Below are 23,166 nucleotides of genomic sequence, written 5' to 3' on the forward strand. Positions count from 1 at the left end.
CAACTCTGTCACTTAGCACATGTGGAACTTTGGGAAAGTTACTTCATCTGTTTGGGTCTGCTTCCTCATTTATAAAATGAAGAGGTTGGACCAGATAATTTCTTAGGTTCCTTCTAGTTCTAAATCTGTAATCCTTTTATGGAAATATATCTCTGATAATTTTTGTCAAATTATCTAATCCTTTTTTTATTCTGAGATTAGTTTATTAATTATAATATGTTGCAGCATACCTATAAGTACATGTCTTCCTCATTACTTTTAGAATGACCTGTGATTTTGATTGCCTGGAGATTGTGGTATCCCATGTTTTAAAGTCAGATAGTCTTACCAAGTAGAATATTGGAGTTCAAAAGATGGATTGTTTCAAGGAGCAGATTAGAATCATTGATGACAGTGGAACCACTGCATTAGTAGTACTATCACAACCCACTATGTGCTTACTTGAGAAAGTAAACATGTTACTAAAAAGAACAAAGACAAGACCAGAATAGAATAGACTTGTGTAAGAGGGCATCTTTGCTGACAGCAGCACTGAGGAATTGATTCTCAAGATATTTTAAAGAGAGGGAGGAGAAGGAGTTATTGGGGGAAAAAATCACACACATACTCCCCAAAAAAAGAAATTGAGAGGATTTCAGTAGCTAACAATTCACTTTCTAATTGCCACAAAATCTTCAGGAAAATAAAAAGAGTTAATGTGTATAGTAAGAGCATCCTACTGACCATTTGAGAAGGGAATAAGCAGGTTTTTCATGAGTGATGTCACAAAACTATTGAATGTCTGAGACCAGGACTTCCCAACTCTAGGTACAGTGCTCTATCCAGTGGGTCACCGGGCTGCCTCTTAAAAACTCTGGTGGTATTAATACCCATGGACCCCTGTGTTCCCAAAGGCATTGGGGTGGGTGTGTGGTGTCCTTTCAAATCTTTTCTTTCATTTACCATATTTCCCCATATATAAAACAAACCGTTTTTTGAAAAATTTGGGGTCTAAAAACTAGGAGCATCTTATGTAGTGGTTGTAGATTTTTTTACTTATATTTCCCACTTTTTCACACTTGTTTTTTGTGCTCATTGTTGAGGATTTTTTAACTTACATTTCTGCTTTTTCATCCTGGTCATTGTGCTCATTGTTTTGCATTTGTTACTGGTATAGTAGATTTATGTTTTTGCAGTGTTCTATCTAGAAATGGCTTAGAAAAGATTTCGTACAGTGTTGAATTCAAGTCCAAAGTGATCCATTTTGCAAAAATGAAAGGAAATCCTGTTGCTGAATGCCAGTTTGGGCCTCCTCCAACTGAGGAAAACAATCTAAAACTGACTATGGGAAGAAGAAACCCTACTGAAAATGCCATGGCAGAAGAAGACCATGAGAGGCAAGTCAGCCAAATGACCTGAGATAGAGAGGGAATTGAAGAGATGGATTGAAGAGCAAAGGACAATAAGAATTCCTGTGTCCACAAGGATGATTCAGAAGGAGGCAAGAAGAATTGCAGATGAAAAAGAAGTGATTGATTTCAAAGGTGGATATGTGGCTTCAGCTTCATGAAATGGAATGAACTAAGCATGTGGACAAGCACCAGACTTGCGCAAAAGATGCCTGAAAGCTATGAGCAGCAGGTCCTTGAATTTCATGATGAATAAAACTTGGGTTCAATAATTTTATGTATTACATTTTTTTTCAAATTTTGGGCCCCCAAATTAAGGTGTATCTTAATCATGGGAGTGTCTTATACATGGAGAAATAGTATTTGTTATTTTTATGCAATCAATATTGCTCTGATTCAGTTTTATTTACTTCACATTATATAAGATAGTCTATTTTCATTTTTTCTTCATTAAAAATTTCTTAGGGGGCAGCTAGGTGGCACAGTGGATAAAGCACCAGCCCTGGAGTCAGGAGTACCTGGGTTCAAATCCGGTCTCAGACACTTAATAATTACCTAGCTGTGTGGCCTTGGGCAAGCCACTTAACCCCGTTTGCCTTGCAAAAACCTAAAAAAAAAAAAAAAGAAAAAAATTTCTTAGGGTATAATAATATTCCATTACATTAGTATACTACATTTTATTTAGCCACTTCTGTTATTTGACATGTATAATTTACTGTTATTTATTGTTAGACATAAAGTTACTTGTTTAGCCTTTTTCCATCTTTTTTCTAATATTATTAGGATGTCTTATCGATGGAATCACTAGATCAAAGTGACCAATTTTATATCTTTTATATTGTTATATTGCTTGAATTCCAAAATGATTGCATCAATTCACAGTTTGACAAAATCTTGTAATAACATGTGACTTTTTCTCCCACAATTCTACCAATAGTAAATTTTGTCATTTTAAACTTGAGTTTGATTAATTTTAAGTGATTATAAGTAATTTATCTTTCTTCATGAACTACTTGTTCATATCACTTTGTTCAAGTTTTATTGATGACTTTTAATTTTATGTCACATTTATTTTCAAATATATATATATTCTTTTATGTTGAAGGAACTTAAGCATTAGACCTTTCTTTTGTCTGTTCATTTCATTTGACTATTACTTATCTATCTATTAAGTAGATTTTAACTTAAATTCCCATCAGACCTTTGTAGTTGCTGGATGTCTGATTTTATCAGGGGTGTTTACTACAAAGATTTTTCTTTTCCCTATCCATTTCTTTTATTTTTATCATGAATACCTTTATTTTTATCTAACAAATTTCATCTCTTGTGCCCAGTAGTTTCTAACATTTTATGTGATAAATAGGAATTTTTGTCTTTCTATAGTTAAGATAAAGGTATAAAAAGTATCATTCTTTTTTTCTTCTCACTTTATAGTGGTGTACTTTGACTTTTTATAGTGGTGTACTTTTGTGTGTTTAGATCCATGGGTTCATTAGAATTTATCATATATATATGTGTTTGTGTGTGTGTGTATATATATAGTAGGAAAAACAGATCTCATCCCATTTTTCACCATCTCCAATTTTCCCAGTAGTTGTAACTGAATCATTATTGTTCCTTCCCCATTGTTTTATAATTCTGAGTTTATCGAACCATCATGCAAATTTCTATTGTAGTTATGCAGGCCTCTCTGTCTTATTTCTCTTACCATAAGGATAGGAATTTTGTCTTATCTAAACTTTGCAGCCCTCTAACCTTTGTCACAGTATTCTGTACCCAACAAGCAAATGTTTGCTGAGTTGCTTTTATCATTCCTTTGTCACCTCAGGTAGGATGGAAGACGACCCGAGAATATTACACCTTTATGTGGGCTGTTTTGCCTACTGATCTCAACAGTAAATCATCCTTTCAGCAACAAGTGCAATTTAAAGGTAAGAAGCAGTACTGAGAGTCAATAGCCTTGCCCCTTTTTGACAGGATTTTCCTGTTCCGCTGGCCTACAGAGAAAGAATCTTTTTTTTTTGTTTTTGTTTTTGCAAGGCAATGGGGTTAAGTGTCTTGCCCAAGGCCACAGCTAGGTAATTTTTAAGTGTCTGAGGTCGCATTTGAACTCAGGTACTCCTGACTCCAGGGCCAGTTCTCTACTGCACCACCTAGCCGCCCTAACCATAATGACATCGAGGTCAGCCCAGAAGAACTTTAGCTATAACCATAGCTAAACTTGTTTCCTCTGATTCTAGTTCCTATGTTTATTTTCCATGATTATTTCTGGGAATTTTCCCAGGTTCAGGATTTCCTGGTTGCAGAGAGCTCCCCATTGAGCTAAGATATATGACTGTCTTTTCAGCTTATTACCTCCCCAAAGATGATGAGTATTATCAGTTCTGCTATGTGGATCAGGATGGTGTTGTTCGAGGAGCCAGTGTCCCTTTCCAGTTCCGTCCAGAAAGTGAGGAGGATATCTTGGTGGTCTCCACTCAGGTGAGCAGATTTGTCTTTCTTCTTCTGTGCTTCCTTATACTCCCCTTCCCATCCTCACTCCCAGATCTCCTGCTCCCATTTCTACTTCCAACATGGAATTAGGAGATGGAAGAATTATCTTTGTGGGCTATAGACATTCATTTGACCATACAATTAATTACCAAATCCTGGGTTAGAGTTCATATGCATTTTTTGAGTATTGGCTAGAAAATGTGAAGAAATCCAAAAGACAGTGGCCTCTGCCTTCAGAGATCTTCTAGCCTAGTTGGAGAACCCAAATAACTTTAAAAATTAACAAACTGTATAAAAATAACCGATTTTTACCTTCTCTGAAATTAATTTACTGCATGTTTGTGTGTGTGTCTGTGTGTGTGTGTGTGTGTGTGTGTCTGTGTGTCTGTGTGTCTGTGTGTGTGTGTGTGTGTGTGTGTGTGTATGCTTCACATTCCCAATTAGATTGTGGGTCCTTTGAGAGCTGAAATAGTTTGTTCTGTTTATTTATATAACTCTTAGCTTTTAACATATTACTTGTGTTCAATAAATATGTATTGACTGATGCAAAATATCTAATATAAATAGTATAAAATACTAAGGGAATAGAGATGATTACTCAGAATTAAGTGAGATTAATTATAGAAGACTGGGGAGATGGATTTTGAGACAGGTGAAAGACATAGATTGATGGATAAAAGGGAGGGCACTTAGAATAGGAAATAGCATCAGCTAGTATCTGGGCCTGGAAACATGATTCTCCCTAAGATTATTAAGTGTTACCAATCCAGAATGTCTTCTAGCTCCTGGAGTATGAGTGATATTCTCAGAAAACAAGAATACTTTGTTGGATTTAATTCTCCATCGTTGAGGTATGATCAGTAGAGAAAAGGCAGAGGGAATCTCATTATAATGAATAATGCACATTGTCTCTTGCTAATTGGAATTCTATTATTTTTCCATTTTGGATGAGCAGATATTCTTTTCTAGGGAGAGGTGGAGGAGATTGAGCAGCTCAATAAGGAACTACGCCAACAGAACCAGGAGTTGAAAGACAACTGTGTTAATCTCCAGAAACAGAACTCAGACATGCATGGTGAACTGCAAAAAACTCAGGTATGGTGGCTCCTATGAGAGGAACTTTCAACTCCATTTCTAGTAGGCTTCTGAATTTATCCTTTCCTTATGGCCTGTGGGCAGAAACAACTTATTGCATCAGAAGATCATCTAGCTGAACTCCATAATTTACAGTGACTGGAGGATGGCATGCCGTTGACCAAGGAAGAAGAGAGCTCATATAATCTGAATAGGTGTTTGACAAGTATGTGCTAAATCATTACAAGTTGATTGGAATTTAGTAATTGACTTAAAATTTAAATTGGTGTGTAAATCCAGACTGCATTAGTATTTTAAAGTGTATTAACAAGGGGCAGCTAGGTGGTGCAGTGGATAGAGCACTGACTTTGGAGTCAGGAGTACCTGAGTTCAAATCTGACCTCAGACACTTAATAATTACCTAGCTGTGTAGCCTTGGGCAAGCCACTTAACCCCATTGCCTTGCAAAAACTAAAAAAACAAACAAAAAAAAATATTAACAAATTTAGCTCAGATTCTATAAAACATTGATAATTTCAGAATGAAAGTATTTTATGAAATTGGGAGTGGGGGGCTGGCTAGGTGGTGCAGTGGATAAAGCACTGGCCCTGGAGTCAGGAGTACCTGGGTTCAAATCCGGTCTCAGACACTTAATAATTACCTAGCTGTGTGGCCTTGGGCAAGCCACTTAACCCCATTTGCCTTACAAAAACCTAAAAAAAAAAGAAAAAAGGAAATTGGGAGTGGAGGAATGTAGAGAGACATAAAAGGCAAGGAGCAGGAAATTAGAACTGTAAGGGAAGAAATGAAGTACATAAGATAAAAGATAAACCCTGGGATTACTTAGATTCCTTGAGCTTTGTTGCTAATTATCTTTTGCATCTTCTTTTTCCAGGCCTTTTCATAAATTTTATGAAATTCCATTGTTAAAATTATTATAATATATTGTTGACAATTTTAGCTTCAAATTGAAGCCCCCTGACCAGTAGGGGGATTAATTCAGCTCTGGAAGAGAAATGAAATGTGTATACATTGTTGGTAGCAGGACAACTAGCAGAGCCGTTTATTCATAGTATCAGACAGTTTTTAATAGCAAAAAAAAACACATTAGCATACAAGATAAAAACAATTCAGTGACATTTCTCAAACTTGCACAGGAAGTAACCTAGGTCTAGAAGTTCAGACAAAAGGCTATCACATAAGTGAAGTCATATGTGGACACAGTTGTTATCACAGCAGAGTTCCATGGAGAGCCTTTTGCCTGAAGGTTATGTAAGCCCAGACTTTAGTCAAAACAGACCTTTCACCCAGACTTTCTGGGGCAGCGCTCAACAGCTTCATGTTTCTAGGCCTTTCCCTTTTTAGAGATTTTCTGAAAAAATAAAAAACAGTAGTTAAAGATTTCAACTTCCCCTTTGAAATCCTGGAATTGTCTCTGTTGCTTTATTTGAAGAGCTAAAATCTTTCTTCCTCATATTTCTCAATTGTGTCCCTCTTTTCATAAATTCCTTCTTCCTGATTCCTCCCTGTGGGTTAGTTCTTTGTCTTTTTTACCTTCCATATTCTTTGCCCCACTTTTTTTTTCTTTGCTCCACTTTCAACAAAGTTCTCTTCGAACACACTTAAGAGAAGTTGATCATGTCTTGTAGTCTATATTGTCTTTCCCCCAGAACTACCAAGTTTCCCATTGCTACATTCTTCTGTGTGGAATTTTGGAAGAATTTCAGGTCCATTGCATTTGGAAGATGAGAGACTGAAAGAGAACAGAAGTGAAGAGATGTATAGATGAATGTTAAACATTGCAAAAATTCCTTGGATTAGATGACTCTACTCATGTTCTTTGTTATATATATATATATATATATATTCATTCATTCCCCTTCAGGACCTGCAGGAGAGACTAGAGTCTCTGACAGAGATCAATAAAACGTTGGAGCAGAGCGTCAGTGTTCTGAAAGAAGAGAACGAGGGTCTGAAAGTACAGAAGGACTGTTGGGAGACAGAACTGCTTCAGTGAGTGTGCTTTTCTGAGCCTCTGATCTACTAATAAATCCCTGGTGATCCTGAATAGAAGAGAGTTTGTTGATCCTGAATAGAAGAGAATTAGGAACCACTGGAAGCTGATTTCTCTTAATAGAAATAATAGTAACTGACATTTATTTAGGGTTTTAAGGTTTACAGAGCATTTAATATGTACAATTTCTTTTGATCCTCCCACCAGCTCTATAAAGTAGGGGCTATAGGTGTTAATCCCCTTTACATGCTGAGAAGTGTCATATAGTTAGATAGTGTGAGGTTGTGTTCAAACCCTGTCCCAACTTCATGACTCCTCCTACTCCATCACAGTGCCTTTCTTAAAAGCATGTTTGTCCCCAAAGCAAAGAGGATCACAACTCATGAGTTTGAGAACATGCTTCAGGGATCCCTGTATGAAAGAGTCTGCTATAGTCAGATAATTAGAACAAGACTTTAGGAGAGATTAGTGAATTCTTGGGATGCTGGTCAGGGCTAAGACAAAACTGAACTTGTTTAAACCATTCAAGACATCAAGAGTATATTACTGATCTCACTTCCCTGAACCCAATGGCTGAGGCACGGGGGTAGATGCTGAAATCAACCTCTTCATTTCCTAGACTTAAAGTGCAGAATCAGAATGTGGTCTCAGAAAATGAGAAAATGGGTGTCAGGCTGAAAAACACTCTTGATCACCTTGATCAGCTTCAGGTAGGCCATTATCATCTTGCATATCTTCTTAAACAACCTCCAGTCTGTCTCTAATCCTCCCCAGTGACTTAATGATGATGTGCTCAGGATAAGAAGCACTGTTAGGCTTAAAAAGTGTTAGTCCAAAGTCTGAGTTTGCATTTTCCACTTATTCTAATTCTAATTTCACCTGCCTCATTTCTAAGACCTGACTCTATCTATCCATCTCAGCATCTACTAGCAGTTTATATATTTGCTTAGTTTAGTTTCTATTTAAGAATCATGACAGTGACTACAGCTACAAGCCCCTCCTCTCCACCTCCTCAATGCAATCTACCTTTGAAGGCAATTTCTACATAGAAAGAAGAGCCAAGCACTGCAGCCAGTACTCCTAATTCAGGAACTGAGCAATTCTGTTTGTTAAGAGTACACATTGAAGGTAGCTTATGGAATTAGTCTCCCATATGGGAGACATCATCTTGGTGTTATGAATGTGGGGAGATAAAGTCATGTGTAAGATAGAATTACTGCCAAGAAATATTTCATTTAAAATTGGAATCTGCCCTGAGAATACATGTCTTTTGTCTGATGTGCTTCACAAAATAGCAGGCCTCTTTCTTGTTACTTTACTCTGTGTTTTTGTCCTGTTGCCCTTTTTCCTCTAGGCACAGATTTCATTACGAGAGAAAGAAATGGAGAAGCTGACTCAGGGAGATCAGGACAAAGCAGAGCAGTTGGAGCATTTGAAGAAGGAAAATGAACAGCTCCTGCTCAGTTTGACTAAGCAGGTAGAACCATGGGGAAGAATAGAAATGCACAGTCTGTCTAGGCCTTATGCCATTGTGCACATTGTCCCTCCATTATTAACTTTTCTACCTACATGGGGGTGCCAAGGAAGCCTATATGGAATGTGGGGATCCCCTTAGATCCTATTCACCCATGGTCCTTCCTTCTCCCTATGTCAGTGATGGTGCTTGACTTAAATCTGTATTTTTGTGCAGAGGGAACACCAACAGAAGCTTGAGCAGACTTTGGAGGAGATGAAACAAAAGGAAACTGAATCAGCCCGGAAGCACCAGGAGCTCACGGCATGTCTGAATGGTTCTAAGGGAAGGGGCCTAAGAAAAGAGGAGTTGGAGATTGTCTTAGGGATATTATTTTAGGGACAGCATTGTGTCTCTGAACATCCTATTTCTGTACAAGTAGAGAAAGAGAAGCTATTAAGGGCACTACAGGGTGGTGAGGGTTTTCTTGAAGGGAGTAAGTGTTAAAGAGTTTTAGAAAGCTGGCTGTCACCTCATAGTGAATCCTGAACAAGGATGTGTAGGAATCCTGGATACCAGTGCTCTTCATGTCCTTGTTCATGCAGTGTATGAGCTTGCCTAAATTCTCTGACCCCCGAGGGACTCAGCTGCACCAGGGGAAATATGATGATAATCCTTTACTTCCTCCTCACAGAGATGGTATCAGGATAGACACATTTAATGAATAACTCTTCAGGAGAATGGGGCTGTAGCATTCCAAGTAGTGAGAGTTTTATGATGGGGAGGGAGAGAGAGAGAAAGTATGTGTGTGTATGTGAGAGCACATGCGTGTGTTTGCACACACACACACACACGAATGAATGAGAGTCTCATTTAATGACTGGGAAAGGTGGTTTTCAAGGCTGATCATTGGCTAATGCTACCTATGTGAATCTGGACAAAACAGTGAATCTCTCAGTGACCCAGAAAACTTTGTTACAGTCACTTGTAAATTCTTGCTTTGTATAGTTAGAGGAGGCTAGATTCCTTCCTGGAAATGTCCTATGCAGATGAAATCACAGGGTCTATCAACATAGACACACACGCAGGACTGATTCAACTCCCAGCTCTGGTACTCACTTGACAGCATAACCCTGAGTAAATCACTTTATCTCTTAATACCCCAAGCAACTTTCTAAGAATAAGTTGCAGAACAGCTGCCAATCTGCATTACTTAGTGGAAGATTCTCCCCATATTTCCTATGCCAATGAAATCTGAGCTAAAACTATACAAATAAATAAATGAGCATTTCTGTGTGTGTGTATATATATACACAAATATATATATCACAATGCAGTATATTACAACTTTCTCAGACTTTAAATTGGCATGGTAGTATAACATTTGTTGGGCAACCATTTGTACTACCTGCCTAGGTTAGTTGTGAAGAAATTCCTTTTTAATTAATTAAAACACTTTAAAAATGGGAGCTCTGGGGCAGTTAGGTAGTGCAGTGGTTAGAGCACTGGCCCTGGAGTCAGGAGGACCTGAGTTCAAATCCAGTCTCAGACACTTAATAATTACCTAGCTGTGTGGCCTTGAGCAAGTCACTTAACCCCATTGCCTTGTAAAAAAAAAATGGGAGCTCTTAGTATATTATCATTATCTGTCATAGGGAATACAGGTGGCAAAGAGGAATTCTTAAAAATTGTTTGGCAAGTATTGAAGAAATCCTGAGCACTCTGAGCTCTTTTTCTTACATTTGTAAAATCAAGAGTGGAGGTGGCTGTGATTCTCTTTGTTGTGATGCTATGCCTTATACTCAAAAAAGATGTACGATTTCATCTATGAGATTAGTCCACTGACTGAGCCATATGGCATCTTCTCCATGTTTTATGGGGAGTCTTGGCCATCAAGGCACTGTGATATTTCACACTTAACTAGCTAGGCTGGTCCTCTTTTCACAGACACACAATCTCCTCTGGAGTCCAGACTCTTAAGTCTTACCACCTTGGTAAAGACCTGCCAGAGTTATGCTTTACAGAAAGTCTTTGAGTATACCCAGTCACCTCCAGGTCACAGACAGAATAATAAGACCATGAGGAAAGATTACTGGGTATGACACAATAAATTACTGAGTTAGACTAATGGGAGCCTAATGAGGGTCTTCTTATGACATGCTTCACAGAGTCTGAGTTTCTTTGATTTTTATAATATATATATATATATATATATATATATATTTTGGGGCCCACAAGCTCCATCACCTTTCTGGTAGCAGCTCCATATTCCTCCCTCAAAGGGGTAGCTAACCCTGGGGGCAATGTATCTTGTACTTCAGAGACCTAGGGACAAGAAAGCAACAGTGGAGAAGCAGTTAGTGCAGGAGGTGGAGCGACTGAAGGCGAAGGTAGAGGCTGGGAGAGCCTGTTTCATAGAGAAGTACAAAGAGTGTCAGCGCCTCCACAAACAGATCAGGCAGCTGAAGGCTGCTGTGCTGGTAGGTGACCAAGGCAGGGGTGGGAGTAGGCTGTGGGGATCTTGAGATAGCTAAGCCCAGGGACTGTCCTCTCAGTTGCAGAGTGGAGGGGAATTAAAGGGTTGGGTTTGAGGTGGAGGGAAAAAGCACAGTGTGTGCAGGTATGCATGACCTCTGGGTCCCCTGAGACCTACTGGCCCCATTCCCACTAAAGATCTCAGAAAGGATGCCCTTCATCATTGGGCAAGTTCCTCCACAGGCTCAGATGGTACTTTTTCATTTCTGCCTTTTGAGGAAGCGAACGGGGACAGACAGAAGGACAAGAAAAGCCAACAAGAGCCTGTGGGGCTGGGGAGCAAGGAGCCTGCAGTCACCCCTGCCATCGGGTAGACCTTTCCCCCTTCCTACCTCAGGTCCAGCCAAAAGCACATAGCAGCTTGAGCATCAGCATTCCAATAAAATCCTTAAAAAAAGGAGAATTAACTTTAGTGTTTTCTGAGGTGTGTGCATGTGTATGTATGTAGGAGGAAGTGGGGAAAACATAAATGAGAAACCCCTAAGACTCCAGCGGCTATTGAGTTAATTTGTTATGTCCTCGGCCAGGAAGGAGACATCACCAGATTGAAAAGCAAAAGACCACAATCCTTTTTCCAACTCATCCTTAGATAAGACCCTTTCAGTACCTCCCTATTTTCTTAGATTCACTTGATGGTCTTAATCCTGGTACTCTCTAGGTAGAGTAGGCCAAGTTGTAGAATTCATTGCAGAGTGTGAAAACCCTTGGAATGATATGTTCTTTGACCTCAAGCTCACAGCTCTCCCAGATTCCCCTTTGGTTTTAGGCTTCCACCCAACTATCTTTTTTCCCCTTTCCCTCAATAATCCCACATTTGGGTGCCAACTCAATCTTGCCCATGCCCAGCCTCAGCCGTGAGCTGTTATGTTCTGTTATGTTCCTACTTTAAGTCCCCATGGGCCCAGTTCCTAAGCTGAAATCTGTTCTTAATCTGGTCTCATTTCTTTTGACAGAACCAGATCAGTGACCTGATGAAGAGGCTAGATAAGAACAAGTTTTTGTATCAAGAACTACAGAAGGAAAAGAACAGAGTAGAAGGAGAAAAAGATGTAAGAATATAAAAGGGCAAGAGACAAGATCCTCACACTTGGAGAGCAAGGTGGCCTGTTGGATGGTGATGAAACCAAAACTTGAAAGTTCTGGTGGAGGATCCTGAAAAGGATCCTGTTTTGTTTTCTGGTCCAACTCCACATGTTGTTCTCTGCATAACACCTGCAACTTCCTATGACTCACAAGTAGGCACATTGCAGAGAAGTGGTTTCATTTGAAACTGGTCATTTTTGTACTTGAGCTTCACTGATTTCTCCTCATCTGTTCATTTCCATTATGGGAGGGCAACACTGGGGAGCTGGGGGGAAGGGTTGGATTTGGTCACTGGAACTGATTTCTCATGAGCAGCTACCAATCCCCTGGCTCAATGTTTCCATTGCTAAATTGTACACAAAAATGACAAAAAAATCTTGGTGCTGGGCATACCATTGGGTTATCATTGATTTTTCATTATTCACTTCATCAGAATTTATTGAGCCCCATTTAGTGGATTGACAGTGGGTGGCAAATAAATAGAAAGGGAAATTTATTTGGTCTGTTGTTTCAAGGCCACAAAATATTGGTTATATACATTGGAACATCATGTTCATATTCTGGCTGCTTAGGAGCCATTCTTAGGAGCTGTTCTAGCTCCTTCCTTGTAGCTGGGCACCAGAGTCTTTGCAACCCTTAATTTCTCTGGGCCGCAGTTTTACAGTCTGTAAAATGAAGTAGATGAAATACTCTCAGAGATTCCTTCCAACTCTAGCAGGCTGTGATTCTGGGCTGTACTTTGAGAGTAGGAACATTTTGACCCCTTAATCACAGATATGCCATTGTGTCTTAAGTGGTTGTCAGGGATTTTTTGTGAGGCTTATATGAGATAAAAGGGGGAAAGTATATGATGATTATTAGCCTATAGTCACCAGGCCGCCAATCTGTAGAGCAATGCAGGACAAATGCTGGTCAGTATTTAACAGCAAGAAAAATTTATGCACACATACTTGTAAGTTTAACCTTCTTTTATCAACTCTTTAAGTCTAGACAAGAAACAAAACAAAATTTGTAGACTACATATAAAAATAAATGCTCCTACAGAGAATTTTAACAGGCCAGTACCAACATATCCCTAATACTTAGGAAAAGGCTTTCATTCTGTCTCTGTTGGATTATACTGACTGTCTGCTGCAGCTGCTTCTGAGTTTAGTTTTGTTGCTTCTTAACCTAGGGAGCTAGTGAGGAAAGCAGGTCATGTGGATCTTAGATTGAAAGGGATAGCAAAGGAGGCCATATTTCAATTCCAGTTTCACCATTTTATAGATGGGAAAACTGAGGGCAAGTGAAGTTAGACATTTTATCCAAGAATACAAAGAGGTATCAAAGGTCAGAGGTGGGACTGAACCCCAATTCCTGACTTTGAATGTCATTACACTGTTCCACGGATATTCTAAGACTTTGTTAGCAAGTAGAGAAATGACATGGTTTCAAGCTGTGTTCAAAATGGATCTAAATATTGGGATAAATCATATGGGGAAATATGATATGCATAGAAACCTAAGGAATATTAGCAATTAAGTCAATCATTTGACAGTTAAAAGTGATAAATAAGAGGTGATGATCTGTCTCAAACTCTATTTGTCTTTCCTTTGGCTCTATCCCTGTTCCTGTGATTGCAAAGACAATTTTCAACATTCATTTTTGTAAAGTTTTCTTCTTCCCACTCTTCTCTCCCCCACCCGAGGATAGCATGTAAACTAATATGCTTGTATTTGTACAATTGTGTCATACATGTTTCCATATTAGTCACACTGTGAAAGAAAAGTCAAATCAAAAATGGAAAAATCATGAGGAGGAAAAAAGCAAAAACACATTTAAAAGGGTGAAATAGTATGCTTTGATCTACATTCAGATTCCATAACTTTCTTTGAATGTAGATGGCATATTCAATCACAAGTCCTTTAGAATTGTATTTGATTGCTGTATTGCTTAGAAGAGCTAAGTCTATCATAGTTGTGAATCAATTTATAGTGTTTAATGTACAATGTATAAAATATTATGTGTTACGTAATGGAGAGAATTGAAGCAGTGGTGGAATCTCCATAAGCAAATCTTCAGTCCTATCCTGGATACTTATGATACGCATGTTCCTAGGCCACTTTCTCCCACTGTTAATAGGTTTAACATTCAAATTCTTTGCTTTCATAAGCCAAATAGAATACAAGATACAGCCAGATTTCTAAAAAAATTACCTAGATTAGGAAATTGTTGATTTGCCAAAGATTTTGTTGCTATAGGCCCTTCCCACCCTACCCCTCACCCAATGCCAATGGATAATTAAGAGCAATACTAGTAGTGTAACCCCTCCTGAGAGCATTGATTATTTCATTACTTTATTAGTTTCTTGTCACTTAATCCAAATTTTTTTTTAGCTCTTGAAGAGGGAAAATGAGAGGCTGCTGTGTTATGTCTGTGAAGATTCTGATTCTGATCAGCTCTCTAACCCTGCTCCTGTTCAGGAAGTCGTGGAAGAAAACACTGGACTTATCTTTGGAAATCCTTATTCTGGTAAGGCCCCTACCACATCATTCTAGTTGGAAATGTTCTGCCTTCATCCCTGCCCCCCCACTAAATCCTGTCTGTTCTGCTCATTAAGATAGCAGCCCCGTCCTCCGGACAGACATGGGGAGGATTTGCTTGTTGGGCAGAAGCTGAGGACCCAATAGAAAGATTGCTTGGCATAAGGTGTTAATTGAGGAATAAATCTAGACCAGGGAGACGCAAATCAGATCATTCGCCTAGAGGCACCAGACACAAATTGAGTCCCGTGGCTATAGAGCCCATATATAAATCAGAGAAATGTCTTTAAGTTGAAGATATACACTAAGTACCAAAGCTGGGGAAGCTAATTAAGGTTGGGAAATGTGAGAAGGAGAGATGAGATGTACTGTCCAGGAAGAGGCACCTGGGAAAGGGAGGAGGGGTAGGTAGAAGAGAGTTACCCAAACATATCTTGGTAGAGAAGAGGAAGTATGGAGTTCATTAGACAGAGAAGATGGAAGAACTGAGAAAGTAGAGCCAAATTTTACCTGTCTTTCAGGACCCCTTGTTGAAAATGCTTGAAGGGAGGAGGGTGTTTGGTTTTGGTTTATTGACTTAGCTTTCTTTAGTGTCCCAGGGGGCAATCTGAGATTTTTCCATTAGGATTATTTTCCATCCCCATCCAAATGGGCAGTCACAAGTCTGTTTTTCATTTTTAAAAATTTACATCTGCACAGTTTATGTAGTCTGATGTCAATTTATTTTTTTAATTTTTATGTTTTTGTTATTGGTAGGATATCTCTTTTCAATTCTTCTTGTTTCCTTCTACCTTGTTTCTTTCCTTTTATGACTGATTTGTATTTCCTGCCTCAGAGTTAGTCATATATAGAAATATTCATAAAGAACTGGAGAAGAGTACAGTGTAAGTGGGGGTGGGGCATTGCTTGCCAGGTCACAGTTGGAGAAGAGAGGAAAAAAATAAATTATTTGAATGAAACCATTTTGTTTTTTCCAGCTACCCAAGACACCCATGTCCCCAGCCTGGTGAGTATCTGATTGTTGGGCTTTCTCATAGTAATTCCTAAAGGGATTATCCCTCCCTGTTCAAGTCCAGTAACCTAATCTTGAGGACCACTGAGGGATTAATTTATTGAGTGGTTACTATTGCTGCAGGGGTCAGTGGTCAATTTGGTCTGTGGACAGACCTAAGTCCACTTCTCTAAAGTATGGGTATGTCTTTTCTGCTTCAGTTCACCTCTGGGGAGGTGAGTGATTCTTTGAAATGGTTTCCAGTTTAGAAGGTGCACTCTATACTTTATTCTGAGGTATATCTGCACAGCTGCTCTGCTCTGTTGTTTTTGAGGTAGCTAAGTGACTCCACAGCACAAAGGGCCAAGCTTGGAGTCAGGAAGACTCATCTGCCTGAGTTCAAATCTGGCCTCAGACACTTAACTGTGTGGCCCTGGGCAAGTCATTTCACCTCATTTGCCTCTGTTCTTCATCTGAGCTGGAGAAGGAAATGACAAACATTTCAGTTTCTCTGCCAGTCGCTCCACATAGGGTTACAAAGAATCAGGCATGGCTGGACAACAACATAGAGGAGATCAGAGACAGAAATGTTGTTAAGATTGAAATGAAGAGTGCAGGGGGCAGCTAGGTGGCATAGTGGATAAAGCACCGGCCTTGGAGTCAGGAGTACCTGGGTTCAAATCTGGTCTCAGACACTTAATAATTACCTAGCTGTGTGGCCTTGGGCAAGCCACTTAACCCCATTTACCTTGCAAAAAAAACCTTAAAAAAAAAGAAATGAAGAGTGCACCTTCTGAACCAGAGGCCATTTCAATGAATCACTTACCCTGAACATCATCTCCTGATTGAGAGACTGAAAGGTCTTATTACAGGGGGAAGGAGCTCACAGTGTGATCTGGAACAGGAAGAGGTAGGTAGGTTTAGTTTTAATACCTTCTTCTGGATCTGAAATCCCATAGCCATGTTTCTATTTGGCTAACACCTCTGAATGAGGAAACTCTTACTCCTCTAACCCCTGGGTGTTGATCTGTCTCTCCTTCTTCATAGCCGTCTATCAAAAAGTGCCCCATCTGCCATGGGGTCTTTCCTGATGATGTGAAGGAAAACATCTTCGAGCAGCACCTGCAGACCCATATTCTGGATTGTCCATATTGTGATGAAGTCTTCTCAGAGGCTGAGCGGCAGGTGTATGATGACCATGTGTTCTGCCACTCACTCTAAAAAGTGTCTCAACTGCTTGGCCTCAGGTATACTAGGCCAAAAAGCTTCTCTTAAGTAAGAGTCAAGATTGGGTCTAAATCTGAAGATACTAAATCCACTTCTGTCCTCTGGGGTTGGCATCCTGATGACCCTATCTTTGAAATATTTGTTAAACTTCATCCTTTTGGATCAGTCTCCGTTAGGACAGATCACAGCTCATGCTTCACTAGCCTATTGTAGCTTTTACCTTTCTATAAAGGGTCTCAGTGACACAGCCCCAGAATGAGGCAGTCCTGGCAAACCAGAGCTTGAATCAGACACTGAAGTTATTAGCCCCCTCTATCACGCCCCCCTTCCCTGTTGAATTGGTCAAGCCACGATGAAGCCGGCCCAAATGAATTTGCACTGTTCTCAGTTACAGCTCTGCATCTAGAAGTCTTGCAAGGGAATGACTGGGAATTTCCTTATATTCACTAGTTCTTTGATTGGTCACATTTAGTAAAGCAGAGAAGTGATGCATCCAGGCTCTAGACTGGCTATGTGAAGAATCTTTCCCCAGTCTTCCTCATCCTCATAGAAGTGAGTTTTCTGAAACAAGTAGGGAGAGTTCTGTGTTCTTGAGCACAGGAAATCTTCTCATGAGATATTTCCAACTTCTCTAGCTGTCACTTTCTGATTTTGACCCTTTTCTATACAAGTTTACAGCTCCTACTGTAATGGCCTTTCATAGTGAGTAATTAGAAGCCAGTAGTTTGGAATTGTTTTCCTGAGCAGCAGGTGGGTTTATATTATTCTGTATAAACAAGAATAGTGGATACATAATTCTGTAATCTCTTAATTGCTGAAGACAAATAAAATCTTCATCAGTGATTTAAGAACACTGAGTTGTGACATTTACTCTATCAGGTGTGGAGACATGACCACAAAGGATGCTTAGGAGGGAGAAACCTTATAACTACTGCTCCCACCCCCACCCCATCCTCATCCTCACTCTTTTTGGCAAATAAAGTCCCAAGGTATACATACATATTGTAGGGGTAGGAAGTGGATCATGCATCCATTGAAAAGTTTCAAGTCTTGTTCAGACTGCCATATTGAAAGCACCATTTGTGATCTTATTACAAAGTCCCCTTGTCCAAATGTGTAGAACTTAGTCATAGGGAACACATCCCCCACCCCATCCCCTCAGTTCTATTACATGAGTGATAGATTGAGTGTTTGCAAATTGCCCATCTCTGGTAGCTTGGCTAGATATCTCTGTAATCTAGATGACTTTTCTCCAAGGGAGACTACAGTTCCCACTTTCAGGGGTATTTGGAAAATGATTGTATTGTTGCTTGCCTATTTCCAAGAGGGATTTTGCTAGATTTCTATCTGCCCCCTCAAGTATTGTTTTGACAAGACAGGATACCTTGCTTCCCAGAGCTAAGGACCAGCAAGCAGGCTGTGCATGAACATGGCACAACAATAATCTGGAATTTTTTCACCCTTTGGAAAAGTGTCTTGCTTGGACCAGCACCAGGTGTTCACTCTTTCAAAGGGCCATCCATCACATGTTCAGAATCCCTGTTGGTACTGTACTCCTGTTCCTGTCATAGAACTCTGATTCTGTTCTGCACAGTCATCAAGACCCCCAAGACTTGAGACTGACTGTTTCTACAGACCCCAAGAGCATATGTATTTGTTCCAAGAAATGCCAAGTCCAAGAGATTAAGAATGGTTGTGTTGTGGGCCAATGTATAAAAGTGACCCCAGTCTTAGCAGCATTAAGCTCTCCTTGGGGGGGGGGACTTCCATTTGCAGGCATCCTCTTCCTCACCCTGAAATTAAACTACTGTTTGTGTCCTGACTCTTTTTTTCTGATCATCTGTGTTTTGATTCCAGTCATCTTCAAGTTAGAGGCCTGGTCCTGTTTGACACTAAGGGTGCAATTTTGTTCTAAACAAAAGCCAGTCCACTGGTTGATGACCCAAGAGTGACTGAACTCTTTGGATGATAATGAAATAAAACCCCAGCTCAAGTAGGAGAGAATCTCTCTTTGAAGACTGGAGTGACAAACTGAAAATGGAGTATGCCTGCATTCACATCTGCTGCTTCCATAATCTTTCTACATCTCTTCCAGAGTTTTGTACCACATTAGTCTTTCTTTCCTCAACTCTGGCCCTTATGCCAGTTCACAGTGTCAACATTCACTCTTCCAGTTAGAAGACCCATCTCCTTGCAAACTCTGCAACATTCAAAATAACCAGTTATGCATAGTTCTTTAAAGCACTTTATGTATTGTATCTCATTTGAGCTTTGTAGCATCACCATAAAGTAGAAACTGCAGGTCCTCCAATTAGGGATGTAGAAACAGAGGTTGTGACTTAGCTTTCATGTCAGAGACAGGATTCAAAACTAGGACTTGCCAACCCTCTAGCCATTTTACCACACTGCCTTTCATCTGACACCTTGTCAAGGAAAGTGAGCACAGTATTTCCCATAATCCAGATAACATTTGAGAAAGATGCTAATTGGACTCACAAGAGCCTCTGATCTCATTAAGAAACCAGAATTGGTAGTGACATTCCCAAAGGGAAGCTTAGAATAGAAAGAGTTGGCATTCGATGGAATTCAGAGAAGGTTCTGTCATCCAAGTTATCAATTGGTTCAGGCTCTGCATTTTTCCCTCATCTGCTTTAAGTAAAGAATGCCATCTTTGTTGGGTTTTGCTAGTCAACACAATGTTGTAGGTTAGCCATGTGGATATTTCCACACAATGTAACATATTTTACTAGTGTTTTCTACCTCTCACATTAAGTCTTATTACATGCCAGGAACTATACTAAGTAAATAATAACCTCTATTCTCAAGGACTTACATTCTAATGGTTGAGTCAATGTAAACAAATAGGCATGTGCAAGATATACATACACTGGTTAGAATTGGATCTTTTTTTTTTAATTTAAGGCAATGGGATAAAGTGACTTGGCCCAGGTCATACAACTAGGCAATTAAGTGTCTGACGCTGGATTTGAACTCAAGTCCTCCTGATTCCAGGGCCAGTGCTCTATCCACTGTACCACCTAACTGCCCCTAGAATTGGATCTTATAAGATGAAAATTGACTCTTAAAGGAAGTGGGGTTACTAATCTCCATAAAGAGTTTGAGGACTTAAAACCATGTCTTTTTCATTAGTTTCAAAGGATTGTAGATTTTATAGATAGAAGCACCCTTTGGTCAGTAAATCCAACTGGGATCTCCTGAATGAACAAGGGTGTTTGTCTATTTAAGGAAATGAACAAAGATAACTTCCTACCTTAAAATTAATAAGAGTCCTTCACATTCAATAATACCCTTACATGCTAACCACTTTCCTTAGCTAGACTGACTAATCATTAGTCCATCTCACATTTCAAATACATAACAGCTACTGTTGAAGCAGCACTGGGGGGGGGGGGCAGGAGAATCCCACAGTTCCCTCTGTCCCCACTACATCAGGGGAGGTATATGTGTCCTGCATCTTCTCTGCCCATTCCAGAGCTAGTTCCTGACTATCCGGTCATCTGTTTCTGTGACCTCTAGTTGATAACATTCTCTTCTGCTCTCATCATGGAGATGGATGTAACTAATAAAGCTGGAGGGATGGTCCCCCACTGGTCCACAAATCTCAAGTAATCATATTAAGGGATCCAGCCTTCTCTGCCTAATGTTATTGCTTTTTCCCCAGTAGAATGGAAGTAAATTTGACTCCAGGAGGGAACTAGGCTTCTTGCCCACACAGAGTCAATCAACATTTATTGAATGCCCACTGTGTGCAGAGGCTTTGGAGATTTTTTTTAATGTTTTATGGATTGGTCTCTCTCTCTCTTGGGAGAGGTATGGGGCAATGTGGAATAGTAGACAGTATACTGGACCTAGAAGTTTGGAAGACCTGGATGGAAACCCCCTGTGACATTGTGTGACCATGGGCAAGTCACAAACTCCTTGAGCTTTAATTTCCTAAGGGAGTTGGATTTGCTGACCATGATATCTAAAGATCCTTCTATCCATAAAATCTGCAATATTCTGAGACTAATGAAAAATACATGATTTTAGTCCTCAAAGAGCCTCTTGATTAGATGGGGAAGAACCAGTCTCTGATCTTAAGGAATTCCTAGTATGATTGTGCTTCATTCCCACTGTCTGGAAGTTCTAACAGAGAGGTTCATCTGTTTGGAAGGCATAGTCTTCATCCCTGGTAAATTCTCCTATCATCCAAATCTGATAGGGAGGACATACACTGCTGAAATTAAAAATATTAACAAAGCTGAGATCTATTGCAAGGAGTCAATAGGTACTGGGGGAATGATGCCTGCTAAGAAATTTAAGCACAAATCAGGAAAACTCAGTGAATGTGAGTTTTAAGCTATTTGGAAAGGTAAGGAGGAGTTCCTAGGTAGGAAAAATGCCCAAATAATGCTCCTTATAAGGAGTTCAAATCCCTGGAATTTCTTTAAAGTTCAACCTGATTCTTAATTTGCCTTCAGTGCTGACCCAACAAGCTAGAGTTAAAGAATGGAATTTTAAATGGATTCTCTGTGATTCAAGAATAAGATTTTAATTAACTGATTCCTAAGGAGTAGTTGAATCAGTCCCAGACTCTTTCTGGCTCCTCCTCTAGCCTAAAGCTGTAGCAGCCAGTTTTGCTTATGCATTACAAGTGACACCTTTTTATAGGGTCAAAATTATATATCTATCTAATTTGTTCATGATCAGGCCCACCAGCTGCTTCTTGAATCCTTTACCCTACTTAGAGGAGATGAACCTACTCTCATATCCTGAATTCTGCTGCCCCTCAACCCCCCCCAACCCAATTCATTAATGCTCCCCATTACCCATGCCATTTTCCCTTTTCTATCCCCAAGTCTTTGCCCAGGCTATTCCATAGGTGACTTCCTCTAATATGCTGCAATTCATCCTTCCTGTAATGCCACCACTTTTTTTTTCATTCATAGTTCCTAGCCCAAGTCTGAGCAAATAGTAGCCACTAACATACATATTGAATTGAATTCTCATCTCCAACTAGCTAGCATGATCAAAAATCCTCTTCCCCTTTTCCCCTCAATTCACTTTTATAATTATAGAGTCCTATAATTATTTGTTTGTGGAATACTTAATTTGAGACAGATCTTTACCTCTGGAATATCTTCTCCTACTAGCCCACAAACATTTCAAGGCTTTTACCCATCTTGTAAGATAGTTACATACAAGAGCATACAAGTCATCTAAATATCATAATCAAAACTGTGAAAAGAAAAAATGCTTAAAACATCTCAAAATAATTTTTAAAATTAGATCCCAGATCCCCATCATCATTAGCATTTTAAGTCAACTGTATTTTTGTTAATTTCATGCATGTCTACACTAATCACATCATACTGAAAGCTTCTTGAGGACAGTTTTCCCAGTTTCTCCCATTCAATTACCAGTTAACAAGAAATCCAAGATATTTTTTTTTTTTGCTTTACCCAAAAATTAGTTTTGAACCCTAGAATCCAGTCCAGGTTTGTAGACAATCTTAAGATCCAATAAAGGATGAGAAGAATCTTGAAAATCTGGCACAGGACAGGGTCTGGAAAAGTTCATCTCTTCTAATCCCCATTTGCCTTTATAACCCCCATCTGAACCATGCCAGACAGCTGGGCATCTTTCCCAAGTGTTCAGACCTTTGGTAAAATAATAAATAGATAAATTAATAAAATACCATAATCTCTGTTCAGTAAAATAATAAATGAATGAATGAATAAATAAAAACCCCCAATCTCCTCTCCTCTTAATGGCATGGTGGAGTTGTCTTGGTTTCCTATGTGGTTTTCAGTCATGTCCAACTCTTGATAACCTCATTTTTAGGCTTCTCTTGACAAAGATACTAGAGAGGTTTGCCATTTCCTTCTCCAGCTCATTTGACAGGTGAGGGGAAAGAATTGATCAGGATTAAGTGACTTAGCCAGGGTCACATAATAAGTGTCTGAGATGGGGGTGACTAGGTGGTGCAGTGAATAGAATACCTGCCCCCGAGTCAGGAGTACCTGAGTTCAAATCCTGCCTCAGACTCTTATTAATTACCTAGTTGTGTGACCTTGGGCAAGCCACTTAAACCCATTTGCCTTGCAAAAACCTAAAAAAAAATGTCTGAGATCAGATTTGAATTTAGGAGAATGAATCTTCCTTAACTCCCAAGTCTAGGGCTATATTCACTGTGCCACTTATCTGCTGCCACTTATCTGCCTTATACCCAGGATTCCTATATCCAGGTTCAAGTTATGACCTACCCATTACTAACTGCATGGTTTGGAGCAGTCTCTAATCTGGCTACTTGGATGGGCAAGTAGGTGACTTGAAGAAATACTCTAAACCTGGAATCTAGAGAACTTGAATTCAAATCTAGTCTC

The 23,166-nt window shown here is 39.5% G+C and overlaps 1 protein-coding gene across 2 annotated transcripts in view; it reads left to right on the top strand.

Moving 5' to 3' along the window:
* CALCOCO2 (calcium binding and coiled-coil domain 2) overlaps window positions 1–17,731 on the top strand; it is a 29,621-nt gene extending 11,890 nt beyond the window's left edge. The window contains exons 2-13 of one of the 2 annotated variants that reach the window (XM_074224203.1): window positions 3,217–3,319; window positions 3,736–3,869; window positions 4,851–4,976; window positions 6,841–6,968; window positions 7,589–7,679; window positions 8,324–8,446; window positions 8,660–8,746; window positions 10,744–10,902; window positions 11,911–12,006; window positions 14,416–14,551; window positions 15,540–15,568; window positions 16,601–17,731. In XM_074224203.1, the coding sequence (XP_074080304.1) occupies window positions 3,217–3,319; window positions 3,736–3,869; window positions 4,851–4,976; window positions 6,841–6,968; window positions 7,589–7,679; window positions 8,324–8,446; window positions 8,660–8,746; window positions 10,744–10,902; window positions 11,911–12,006; window positions 14,416–14,551; window positions 15,540–15,568; window positions 16,601–16,774 (1,386 nt within the window). In that variant the 3' untranslated portion in view covers window positions 16,775–17,731. The remainder of the gene's footprint in view (window positions 1–3,216; window positions 3,320–3,735; window positions 3,870–4,850; window positions 4,977–6,840; window positions 6,969–7,588; window positions 7,680–8,323; window positions 8,447–8,659; window positions 8,747–10,743; window positions 10,903–11,910; window positions 12,007–14,415; window positions 14,552–15,539; window positions 15,569–16,600) is intronic. The other variant, XM_074224204.1, reaches the window with a different exon arrangement.
* Window positions 17,732–23,166: the final 5,435 nt, after the last annotated feature.

Source organism: Macrotis lagotis, chromosome 2 (assembly GCF_037893015.1).
Source record: "Macrotis lagotis isolate mMagLag1 chromosome 2, bilby.v1.9.chrom.fasta, whole genome shotgun sequence".
NCBI classification, from domain to species: domain Eukaryota; kingdom Metazoa; phylum Chordata; class Mammalia; order Peramelemorphia; family Peramelidae; genus Macrotis; species Macrotis lagotis.